Source organism: Mustela lutreola, chromosome 3 (genome assembly GCF_030435805.1).
Source record: "Mustela lutreola isolate mMusLut2 chromosome 3, mMusLut2.pri, whole genome shotgun sequence".
Classification (NCBI taxonomy): Eukaryota; Metazoa; Chordata; class Mammalia; order Carnivora; family Mustelidae; genus Mustela; species Mustela lutreola.
Genome location: NC_081292.1, coordinates 21,415,784 through 21,428,697, shown reverse-complemented (window position 1 = coordinate 21,428,697; position 12,914 = coordinate 21,415,784). Strand labels below are relative to the sequence as shown.

The window sequence follows — 12,914 nt, the reverse complement described above, 5'->3', positions numbered from 1 at the left end:
TGTTTGTTTGTGTGTATATATATGTCAATATATATGGGTATATTTTGTATGGGTCGATTATTTTATTTTTATGCTTTAAGTATTTTCCATTATTTTCTAAAATGAACATGTACTCTTTTCATAAAAAGCACTCATTCCACAAAGAAAAACAATTGACATTCAACTTTCCTTAAGAAGGGTCTAGGAAGATTCTTGGACGGATGACAGGACAGAAGAGTAAAATCTATTACATTGTCAAACCTGCTGCTATGAACAGATGAACAAATGCAACCGATTTTAAGGAGCCACAGGTTTGCTTGCAAGAAGGAAGCCCCCGGAGACCATTCTGACCTTGTCCCCTCCATGGCAGGAGCCTGGCTCCTGAAGAGCCCCTTTCACCTACTTCTGGGATGGGAAAAAAAAAAAAAAAAGCGCGTACCATTCCTGAGAAGATACCCCGACCAGAGCAGGAGCCCAGGCTCGGCTGGGGGTAGGGAAATGCTCCACTGTGCCCAGGGCATGAGCAGCACAGGGTCTGGTACCCAGGATGACAAGAGAACAGGAATGTGGACAAAACAGGGTAATTTTCAGTTTTCTTGGTACTACTCAGACTCCAGATCTAAGCAGGTTACATTACCTATAATACTAGCTTTGGGCACAGTAAACACCTTTCCAAAGCAAGTACCCCAAAGTGACGCCACAGATGGCCCTGTAGTATTATGGGAACCCCTCAGAATCACCTTAATGGTGTGTGTCTCATGAGAGGACCTCTGCTCTCCTTCCTGCGAGTCTGTAATTCAGGAGTGTGCAGTTTTCTAACTCTTCTCTTAGCATTTTGGGCTACGGTGCTGAAGCCTCAGGCCATCACTATCTGTTCTACTTCCAAAGGTTTTAATCATCTCCATGCTTCCCTCTCTTTTTCCCCTCCTGCCTCAAAAAAAAAAAAAAAAAAAAAAAAAAGCAACTAACAAGGGGCACACATAGGCCTAGAAGATGTTCTGCTTTCATAGGGTTTAACACTTTCTGCACCAGGTAAGCGTAATCCCAATTTTCTTAACACATCCTTGTGAAATCGATGTTGGTTCGGTGGTACGGCTTGAGGACTGATCTTGGGGTACCTCTGATGCCGCTGGTACCCAGTAAACTGCCCGTATTTCTAGAATGGTAGAAAGATTTCCCCCTACTCGGTCACTATCTAATTTCTAACTAGGCTCCAGGAACAGGTCTCCGATTGAGGCCACCGAGTGTGAAGGACGTGAGGACAGCCATTAACCACATATCGCTGAAATGATGGAAGACAGAGCCAACTGCTGTGTCAAGGACTGTCATTCCTCCTCATGTCCGTTTTCCTCTGTGGAGTTTTGTGAGGAATGGAGGGATTTGTTTGGGCATGGCAGAGCAGGTAAAAGAGGGTTAATTGACACATCCGAGGACAAAAAATTCGGTTTGACCAATTACGCCTCACCAATAACAGAAGAGAAAGCCAACAGAAATGTATAAAGGACCATTATTCAAGACCAAGAGCCAAGGGGTCTCACTTACCTCTAGTGTAGTTAATACAATCTTCTCAACTGAAGAAAAATAAGCCTCCCACAAGAATTGTGTCTGCTGTCTAAGTGCTAGGATTTTATCCTGATGAATAGACCTGATTGTAGAAGGGATCTGTAACACAAGGTGAACACAAAATAACCATAACTGTCAAACAATGAGATGCCAATGGATCGAAATAACCCACCTGGGTTAGGCTTTTATACTTCTTAACATTCAAGTTTTAATGTATGGATCGGCTAAAACTTACCAACCCCTAACTTGAAATGCCCTTAAGAAGTGTCAGGCACAAACAGTACTTACTGGCGATCAGCTTTAATGACCGTTAATGCATGGAAGTTCAAGTCCCCCCTAAGACTTGGTAACAGCCTATCAGTTGCTTAGGGTCCCACAGATTCTCAATCTCTACTTGGAGGACCACATTCTACCCAGAAGGGAGCTATCAGCTTTGGGGAAAGGCTGAAAGACATTATCCCCCAAATGCACCAAGACATGCCATGCCAGAGACTCCGAATGATCTACAAAGAGGCTTTTAAAGGAATGTCTCTGAGCCTCTCCGTTTAATCTGTAGCTGGACAGTCATTTCTAAGTGTACACACCTGCAACTCTTCTGCTCCCCGACCTGTCTTTTTGGCTCTTGCACTTACCCTAATCTACCACGATCTGTCAAACTTCATACACGTCCTGCCATCACCATTCTCTAACAGGCTACATGATTCTAAAGGTGAGATCTACATCCTATCCATCCAGCTACACAGTTCAAGGCTGTAAGAATGGCTTTTACATAGTTACAGCAGTTATTCAAGAAATAAGAGTTGAACTGAACATGGCCAGCTGAACCCACCTAGGCATATCATTATTTTTATAAGCAATATAGCTTAATGGTTAAGCACAGGGACACAGAAATTAGACCAAGGTGGGAATTCTTGGTTCTACCATTTACTAGCCGTGCTCTTGGACAAGTTGTTTGATCTCTCAAAGATTCCATCTCTTCATTTAACCACAAGGGGATACAGTACTAACATCAGAAGGTGGTAATGGAGATTATGAAAGTGCTTTCTTAGCACAGTGCCTAGAACATGGGAAGCTTACCTAACACAGCAAATTATTACTAGTGCTATTATTATTACTAATAAGAAGAGTGACATAAGGTGATGATACTCAATGTTGGACCAATTGCTTAGTATCTGTACGTGAACTTGTTTGGATCTGGAGCTCGGACATGTATTTCCTGGGTTTCTGATGAGTTTGCTGAGCTCGCTCCCTATCTTCACCTACAGTTCAAGGTCTGTTTCATTTATGGAGTCTGTATACTCTAAGAGGAGATTCCTTGTGATTAGCAACTGCCCTCTTGCGCTCACCTCTTTCTGCATGCTTGCTTCGCTAATGCGTAACTAATCAGACAGACGTGGGGGCCTGGGCTGAAGTGGGAATGCTCTGTTAACTGCTTTAATAAGAAAGTTACTTACGGCATTGTGACTACGGCTGTATCTGAATTTCCACTGGAGGGGAAGGAGGTGGTAGCACATTTTTTTGACTCAAGACTATTCCACAGAGAAGCAATGAAATAGCTTTATAGCTCACTTGCTTTGGCAATATCCCAAAGCAGACCCTGAATCTGTGGCCCCAAGTGTGTATCTGGATGCCCAATGCTGAAGGAGTATGCAGGCTATGGGTAAAGGAGAAGCACTGGCAGGCAAATGTTAGCCTGAAATTAGAGCTCAAGGTCAAGTGGAAGTAAAATACCCTTGGAGAAGGTAGAGAAACTATCCATGTCACACATGGATCCTTGGTAAGTCAAGGACAATTTATTTTTATTTACTGAGAAAATTACCTACATTGCCAAAGAAGACTAGAAAAAAGTTACCCTGCTCAATTTTCATCATGCCTTCTTCTGAATGTCAGGGGCATATTCTAAGAGTCATATAGGTTGACTTCACTGTTTCGTCGTGAGCGCAAGAAACCAGTCCATTAGAAAAATGCCCAAAACAACTGTCACTACAGTCTCCAGAAAACGAGGTAGGCTATGCTTATGAATGACTAAAGGGAATATTACGTATTTTTTTACAAAATATATATTTTTTTAAATTTATGCTAGAGATAGAAAGACAGAGAGAGAGCATGTGGGGGGAAGGGGCAGAGGGAGAAGAGAATCTTAAGCAGACTGCATGTCGAGCGTGACCTGAGCCGAAACCGAGAGCTGGGTGCCCCAAGGGAATATCACACATTAACCTACCCATACGCTCCCCTTTTTTTACAAGCCACAATTTGATATCAGGACATTAAGTGACCTATATACACTGCCCCATTTGTACGTACAATATAAATGATAGCTCTTGGAAAGTGTTCTGGAAGAGAATTCCAACTGACTGAAAAGATAGGGTTCCAGGTTTTCGTGGCGTTTGGCTATTGCCTATTAATCTGCTTGTCCCGAGAGACAGGTATGCGGGAGTGATAAATTAATTCCAATTTGGCCGGATGGCTCTGCGTTGCAGAACTCAATGAAGTCTTAATAAAAGGTCACGTTTGGTAATAAAACTAATGGAATCTCCCAAAATAGATACAGGAAAGCAACATTCAGCTCTCCTGGTGACACAACGACAAGAATATATGCAAATAAAAACATCCGAGCTGTTCTAAAACAGGAAACGAAAAATTGTAACATAACAACAACATCTCCCAGAGCAGACTTTTGGGCTCTGTGCCAGCTCTTTATAACGGTTGTCAACAACGCGCAGTCGCAGTTCAGCATGGAGGCAGCTGTGCTAAGGCAGACTGCGTTCGAGAACGGGAAACACCGGCAAGTTTGGGTAAGGGCAGAACGGAAAGCAGAATCTTCAGAGTCAGGCCCAAACAACTGCTTCAGAAGGCAAAAGCCACGCCAGCTTTAGTGAAATGGCAGAAAGCAGACAACTACAATGAAGTGTCCTAGAATGATTTCCTAAGACCTCCTTCCAAGTCATTCCCATCAAATTCACAGGAGCACTGGTGTACGATTAGAGAAATGATGGCTGATGGTTTTTATTCTTTTTATTTCCCAAGGTTCCTTTGATGATGATACATTTATTTTAAAAAATCATAAAAGGAAAGAAAAAGGCAACATGGAAAAAAAAGAATTACACATCTCCCTTTTGTCTGGCCTTTCATGAGTCGGTGTTATTGACATATACCGTTTGGCCCAGGGAGGATTCTGCTAGATCACGCGTTCCTCTTGTTTTGGAGGTTCCAGGGGCCAAGGAGATCACATCCCTGAGTACCAGAGGGAAGGAATGGTCTGGGGGCTGTGTTCAGCCTGGCTTGCCTAATTCACAGCCCTCTTGGGTACAGGTATCTCACTGTTACTATAGGAAGAAAACTGGGTTACAGCAGCCAGCTAGCAGACTGGCCAGCAGTTGAAGCAGAATCAATGACAGAGTTAGGAACTCAATTTTCCTGATTAAAAAAAAAAAAAAAAAAAAGCCCAGGACATTAAAAAAAAAAAAAAAAAAGTCATTCTATATTTGTGGTAGTTCAAGATAAAGTATATAATACCATCAATGAAAAACATTAAAATACTCTGTAATTTTTAGAGAAAAGAGTACGGCAGTTTATGTGGAACCTAAAACATTATTGCACAAAAGGGCTTCAGAAATCCTTAGTGGGGACACCTGGGTGGCTCAGCCAGTTAAAGGTCCAGTTCTTGATTTAGGCTCAGGTTGTGATCTCAGGGTCCTGAGCTCAAACCCCGCATCGGGCTCCACTCCGGTGGGTATCCTGTGAGTCTCTTTCTCCCTCACCCTCAGCTTCCTGCCCCACCTAGCCCTCCTGCACGTGCTCGCTCTTTAAGAAAAAAAAAAAAAGAAAGAAACAAAAAAAGAAATCCTTAGTGACTGACCATCGCTGCCCTAATATTTCTCTGTATCATATCCCTCTCCCTAGGCAGCTCATGAGAAGTTCAGACTCTCTTTAGACACCCTTGTTGGCCATTAGTTGACCGTATATGAGCAGATTTCTTTCTGGGCTTTCTATTTTCTTCTATTGGCCTATCTGTCTTTCTCTATGGCAGTACAATATTTTGATGACTGTAGCTTTGTGATATATTCTGAAATCAAGAAATATAATACCTCTAGCTTTGATCTTTCTCAAGACTGATGTAGCTGTTTTGAGGTCTTTTGTAGGTTCTATATGGATTTTAAAATTATTTTTCAATTTCTGTAAAAAAAAAATGCCATTAGGATTTTCATAGGGATTGCATGGAATCTACAGATTAATTTGGGTACTATGGTCACTTTAATCATTATTAAGTCTGACTTCTGCAATACAGGCCACAAGAACCTGAGGACATTATGCTAAGGGATATAAACCAGTCACAGAAAGACAAACACTGCCTGATTCCACATACATGAGGTATCTAAAATAGTCAAGTTCACAGAATTAAAGAGTGGAATGCCAGGGTTGGGGGTGGGAAAGAAATGGGGTGTTACAACATCAGTGGGCACAAAGTTTAGTTAAAGAAGATGAATAAACTCCAGAGATGTCTAACATATGGACCTCACAGTCAACAGTAACAATTCTGCATAAAAGATAAGAAGGCCATGGGTGCCTGGGTGGCTCAGTGGGTTAAGCGTCTGCCTTCGGCTCAGGTCAGGGTGTCAAGGTCCTGGAATCGAGTCCCTTGTCGGGCTCTCTGGTCAGCAGGGAGCCTGCTTCCCCCTGTCTGCCTGCCTCTCTGTCTACTTGTGATCTGTCAAAAAATAAATAAAACCTTAAAAAAAAATTAAGAAGGCAAATCCCATGCTAAACATTCTTGATGCGATAAAATAAAATAAAGAGCTCCAAATGGCAAAAAATACATTTAAACGATCTTTTTTTAATTAGAGTCTGCTCTTTTAAATATACATGTTAAAGGTAACACTGCTCCGGCCCCCAGACTGGTTCACTTGAGCAACGATAACACTAATTATAAGAATCAACCCTAGAGACCGCCCTCTTTCTGACAATTAATCTGAAGGCAATCACAGAAACAGGGGAAAGGAATATGAAGTGGCAGAGTGGTACCAAAATGCTCTGGTACAATTTCTAACAATTCAGGAGGCGGAAGAGGGTGGCTATACGCTTCGTCCCACCATTCAAGTTCACGTCCTTTACCTGCCATGTCCCCTTTGGCAAACACCTTCCCCGCAAGCGGGTGGGTCTTGTGTGGGAAAGCGAACAGTGTCCTATTAAATGACTTCATATTCGCCATGACACAGGCAATTTTCTCCTGATAAAATTTTTTTTATAGAGCTGACCTTTTGGATTCATCTTCTTTGAAAGTCTGGATGGGGGCAGCAGTAATCCGCGGACGGGCTGAAGGCCAGAGCCCCTTCCTTACCTGTAATAACAATCGCTCATCGCCGATGACGGCGGCTTGGTTCCAATTAATCACTTCAGAGAAGGGCAGCTCCCATCCGTTGCTGAGCATCACAGGGACACAGGCGGCCTGCGTGGAAGAAGGGGGCTTCGTGAACGTGAGGGAAGCGCCAGGGGGAGCCTTTCCGATGGGAGCTAACATCACGGCAAGCTCAAGCACTGGGGTTTCTGCCTGGGGTCCCTGCAAGGATCCTAGGCGGCTTGGGCCAGAAGAAGAGAGAGCTCGTATGAGTTTTCATGTTTCCCAGTCTTGCCCTCGAAGGCCAAAACCCCGTTTCTATTCTAGCACATGGTCTGGCTGACCTTCCTTCCACGGAGACGACTGGCCTCGTTCGAGAAGTTTTACTGATGTAACAAAATCGTCCACCAACAACATCCTAGCCTAAAGCCAACCTTGAATATAAATGGTTTTGTCCATGGGACTGGCCTGGCTGTAGAGCGGTTTAGCCCACCGTGACGAGGAACAGAGGGCAGAACGGGACTTGGCAATCCTGATGAAGCGTGTCATGGCCCAGCTATTACCGGGCATTCCCGAGGCCCTGCAGTGCAAACATCTGAGCCGGAACCTGTCTGTTCACTGTGGAGGGAGCCAAGCCATGAGCGGACCAACGTACCGCTCCCACAGTGATCTGTCAGCCAAGAAACGCCAGTCTAAGGGTCCAGAAAACTAATCCAAAGCTGAGAACGATCTGCTTCATGCGACATCTCACAGAGGCGAAGGGAACATGCGTGACTGTATGCTTCGCAGGACATAATGGAAAGGGCCTGAAGGGGCAGGAAGCTCTTCTGCTGGAGGACACGACAGAATGACGTATACTAGTAGGGAGCACTGCACAAAAAAGCGGACTTTGGCAAGGTACAGAATGTAGAGGGGGAAAGAACAGAGAAGCCAGGGGCAAGGAGTGGAGGAGTCTCAGCTGAGAGCAGGCTCTTCTCAAGGTCACGAAGGCTGAGTGCCACTCCCAAGGGGCAGGAAGTGTGCACAGGTGTCGGAGCAGGTGAGGCCTCTCTGCAGAGTGGACTAATTAATGAACAGACTCCCACACAGGCTCCAGAGCTGCAGAGCCTTGGGATAGGCAGGCCAAAGGGAGCAGCGTGACCCCCTGGGTATCACTCTCAGAATTTTGAGGCGCCAAGAGACAACTGGTGAGGTGGGCAGAAAAGACAATTTGCTTTTAGGAAGCACCACCAAGAAGGCATTTTCTAAGTCAACTCTTGAGACCGGTTTCCAGGCAGGGCAGTATCTCTGCCAGGAGCCCAGCGACGCCGCTGTTGGGCGCTCTGATCTGCCCTCCTTTTGCAAACCTGTCCCTGAAGAACCCATCGTCCCTGGTGGTGAAACCCTTTAATCCACTCGTGTCCGAAGACAGGGAGTAAATCCTCTTCCTGCCCCCTTCCCCTTGTTAAAGGTGTTATAGACTTTCTTGGGAAAACAGACTTCAGGTGGTCAAGGCAAACCCTGCAGGGCTTTTAGATCCCAGCAGAAGGGCTGAGGTTAAACCCACCCCGCCTGACTTCAGTCCTCGGCCCGAGTCCGGGGAGCTTTCAGTCTCTTACCTGCAGAGCCTCCAGGAACCTGAAGGACCCAAGCCTGCGACCACGAGGAACCAGACAGAAAGTGGCATTGTGCAGCATTTCCCGATAATCATACCTACAAGGAGAGGAGGGACAATCAGCAAACGAAGACCCGTTAGGAGTGGGGGGAGGAACGAACATCTGTGGGTTCACACCTGCATGAAATTACCCAGAGCAATTCAGGAAATACGCTGGCTGGCGGGCAGTTCTCACGTTCCCTGGGCGCAGCGGGGCTGCTGCACGAGGGAGAGCGAATGTGAGCTTTCACGGGGGACAAAGCAATTAGGGTCTTTTGCAAGCAGTACATAAAAGACGAGTCTCATCATCCCAGGAGCAATTTGGCTTGCCTGGGTTTGGCTTCCAAAAATCAGATTTTTGTGTCTTGATGAAATGTCTTGTTCCCATACGCTTGTTTTTTATTTTATTTTATTTTTTTTTTAAATTTTTTAATTTTTTTATTTTTAAAGAGAGAAAGAGAGAGAAAAAGATCACAACCCGTCCCTCTTGTTTAATGCCATGTCATTCCGCAAAGCTAGGACGGTCCTTGTTCCCCACCCCATGCTATTAAAACCAACTCAGGAAACCTCCATTACCAGCACAATACAACATTCTCTCTCTCCTACATTGAACCAAGAATATTCAGCTATGCCCAACAAACACTCCTGTTACAAGAACGGCGGACAAGACCTAGAGGGGTAAGACAAGGGAGCCAGAAGGAGCAGGTCTAAGAAATGGGGAAATAAAAATAACGAGAGAGGAAAAAAAAAAAAAACAGAGGGCACAGAAAACCGGGGTGCACAAGAGAGGATTGTGACTTTTACTCAAATACCACTTGGCAGTTATCACATGGGTTTTGCACTTGAAAAAAGGCAAAATATAACATGAGCCTCAGCTGTCTCTTTCTGCTGGCGAAGTGCTGGAAAAGCAAGGAGCATTTCATTCTGTGGAGGGCTATCACTTTAAAAGTGATATCCACAAACACATTCCTAAACACGCAGTTGCAGGTTCATTATGTGTTTAAGCAAACTTGGGAAGCCAGAAATGGCTCCTGTCCTATGAAAGCGCGGATTCTCGGAGCTAAGATGAAATCACTCTCATTTTTCAAGAGGTTCCAATGCTCGGCAGACAGGTGTGACTTTGACAGTAGCATATGTCACTGGCATTTTCTGACTCTAATAGTCTAATTTAATCATAGCCTCCAGGCATCGGATTCTTCCCTCCTCGTTTTGGGATACTGATATATACATTTATATTTTTAAAGTCCACATCTATTTTTATATTCTCATACAAACTAGGCATATGGGAGTAAGCCAATTTTCAATTATAAACCCGTCATTAAGAAGAGACATCAGGCAAAGGACCATTTGCTTAAACAAGCTTGTACAACTAATTTGCACAAGAAAAGGTCACCGTGAATGGATTAAGATTATCTCCATTGAGAGTAAAATAAAAACCCTCGCTGCATTAATTAAACTGCAAAATAGACCTGAAAGTAGAAAAGATTTTTAAGAGGGCTCAAATTTGGCTAAATAAGAAATATTAAATTATGACGGTAATGGCTTCTTCTTTGCTCAGCAAACACAGGGAAATAATTGATGAGTATCTTCGAATTCAATTGTTGAAAAGGTTGGATTCTCTACCTAATGAATGAAGAGGGAAATAAGTGTACACACACACACACACACACACACACACACATTCATATAAACTTTAAACTCAAATTGTAATATAAAAAGGTCAAACATACTTCAGACTACAGCAAAGTTTAATAAATGCCCAGAATAGAAACCCCTGAGGGACTAGCACAGAAGGTCCTACAGCCTCATCATTAGGCTGCTAAAAATGTAAAACCCTATTAATGTTCTGGATGGTAACAAGTTTCAAAGTTGCCAGCTGCAGAATTACTTTAGGGAAGGCGTGGAGGGAGAGGGAAGATAGCAAACTTACGGCAGAAATTCAAATGACAGTCATTCTAGGGTGTTGATATTTAAGTGGAGATAGAAAAGAAGGATTTGCTGATGCAAGGGATAAAGCTGACACGACTAAAACTTGTGTTCGTTCACGCAACAGGTAACGGGAGATATGGGATGAACATTCTTGCCCCTACGTAGCTGTGACATTACGAACAAAACACAGAAGTTCTCTGGGACTCAGTTTCCTTATCAGCAAAATGACAAGAGATTGTTTGAACACCCCATTGTTCTTACGTAACTCGTAGTTAAGAAAGAACGTCCTTTCAGAATATCCCACTGCTCCAAAGGCTTCCATAACCATGGTATAAATGAGTGTCTGTGTATCTGTATGTATGTATGTCCGTGTATCTAGTTATCTGCTCACGTGTGTAAGACATATGTTTGATGGCTGTGTATCCCTAGAGACACATGAAGACACACCCAGGACATGTACACATAAAACTTCAAACAATGATTTTCAGATTTCTAACCATGCTCAGCCCATGAATCTGCAAGGGGTTAGTCTTTCTGGGTGGGCCACACATGAATTAGGAACCCTTCCGCTCAGCCCTGCTATGGACGCACCTCTCCATTTGGATGTGCTTACACCTCCCCATCCACCTCCTTCTAGATGCTTAAAACATTTTTTTTTTTCTTTTTTGGAGTCACTCTCTCAAGAAACACAATGTTTCAGGCCCTCTTCTAGTCCTGTAGATGTTGTACAGAGAAGATCCTACTCTAGTTGGGAGACTTACCAGAGAATCATCTGGTAATTCAGAAAGACAGATGAGAACAGAGGGTGTCATGTTTCCCAGAGGTGTCTACATCACACAGTACATTCGAGAAGGCTGGCCTCGCACAGTGAGGCACTAACTCTGTGGGTACCCTCCCAAGCAAAACAACAACTTAACGGGTAAAAATGACAAAAACATTCATATGTTTTGGAAACGGTCCTAAGGATATAATGACAAATGGAAAAACATTTGTTCAAGAAAACCTACCCGATCTTGGCAAGAACAGTGAGCGTCTGTGACATTTGAGCCATGACCTGCTCCCTTACGGACCCCTCCCATCTCCACCTTCTAGAAGCTCCAACTCAGGCAAGTTCAGTCAAGACGACTGGGCTCCCTCTCCTTCCAGCAGCCGTTAAGAAAGTGAAAAGACAGCCCATAATATGTAAAGAATTCTGACATTCAACAATCAAAAGACAATCCAACCTGAAAACATATTGAGGATGGACTAGATATGGTTCTGAAGAAAATGCGCAAAGTACCAATAAGCACGTAAAAGGATACTCAGCATTAATTATGAGCCATTAGGGAAATGCAAATCACCTGTGAGGATGGTTATGCTCGGGAGCACGGTTGCTGGAGAGGTCGGGGAGGGACTGGAACCCTCATGTGTTGGTGGTATGAAGGGAAAACGGAGCGGTCCCATTGGAAAGTTCGGCAGTTTCTTTTTAAAACTAAAACTACAATTAGCATATAACCCAACAACTTCACTCTTGGGCATTTATCCTAGAGAAAATGAAAACTTATTTTCACGCAGAAACTTGCCCATGAACGTTCACAGCAGTTTTATCCTCAACAGCCCCAAATGGAAACTCTCCGATGTCCTTGGCTGGGTGGATGGTTCACCAAACTCTGGTCCATCCACAGCCTCTAATACTCAGCAATAAAATGAAATGAAGTATTGATACACATGACATCCTCAAGGAAATCACGCTAAGTGAAAAAGCCAATCTCAAAAGGATATAGCTGGCATTATTTATTTATATAGCATTCATGAGATAACAATTTTAGAAACAGATAACAGATGAGTGGTTATTGGTGGTTAGAGATGGAGGAAGAAAGGCAGAAGACGGGTCAAGTAAGGGGGACCCGTCTTCTCGAAGGGACTCATTCTCCATGATTACGTTTAGAAACGTAAATCACATCAAAATCATAAACCTCTTCAAAGAAAGACATAATTAACACATGATATCCCAAGCAAGGAGGTAAGTAGATAAGGCAGGCAATTTATCTCAGAGAACTCTCAGCTTTAATTAATAAATGGCTTTGTTACCCTTTTCAGATGGGCATTAAGTTCCCCATTGTATAGGCGGTGACAGAGAAGTTACAACAGTTTTCATAAATGACTGCAAAGAAAAAATGCAATAAAATGACATGACCTGAATTTAACCTAGAAGCCAGGAACCACTTATGGCCATAATAATTTTCTCCTTAAAGTTGTACTGAATAATGGATGGGATACACCCCATTTAAAATGGGCCATGTAATAATGCATAATTGAAGTCCTTCCCTCCATATGAAACACAGTTTTGCTGGCAGTAATTCAGTGTACCCGGGGGTGGGGGTGTAGCACGCGAGAGCAGGGGTGCTCCAAATGTGTTCCTCCAACCAGAAGAAGCAACTGCACCACCTGGGAAACTGGCAGAAATGGGAATTCCCAGCCTCAGCATGGCCCACT

At 43.7% G+C, this 12,914-nt stretch overlaps 1 protein-coding gene across 1 annotated transcript in view; it reads right to left on the bottom strand.

Moving 5' to 3' along the window:
- Positions 1-12,914, bottom strand: part of EXT1 (exostosin glycosyltransferase 1) — a 280,954-nt gene that overhangs the window by 26,868 nt on the left and 241,172 nt on the right. The window contains exons 2-4 of the mRNA XM_059165733.1: positions 8,476-8,569; positions 6,881-6,988; positions 1,522-1,641 (exon numbers count right to left, since the gene is read on the bottom strand). Of these exons, the coding sequence (XP_059021716.1) occupies positions 1,522-1,641; positions 6,881-6,988; positions 8,476-8,569 (322 nt within the window). The remainder of the gene's footprint in view (positions 1-1,521; positions 1,642-6,880; positions 6,989-8,475; positions 8,570-12,914) is intronic.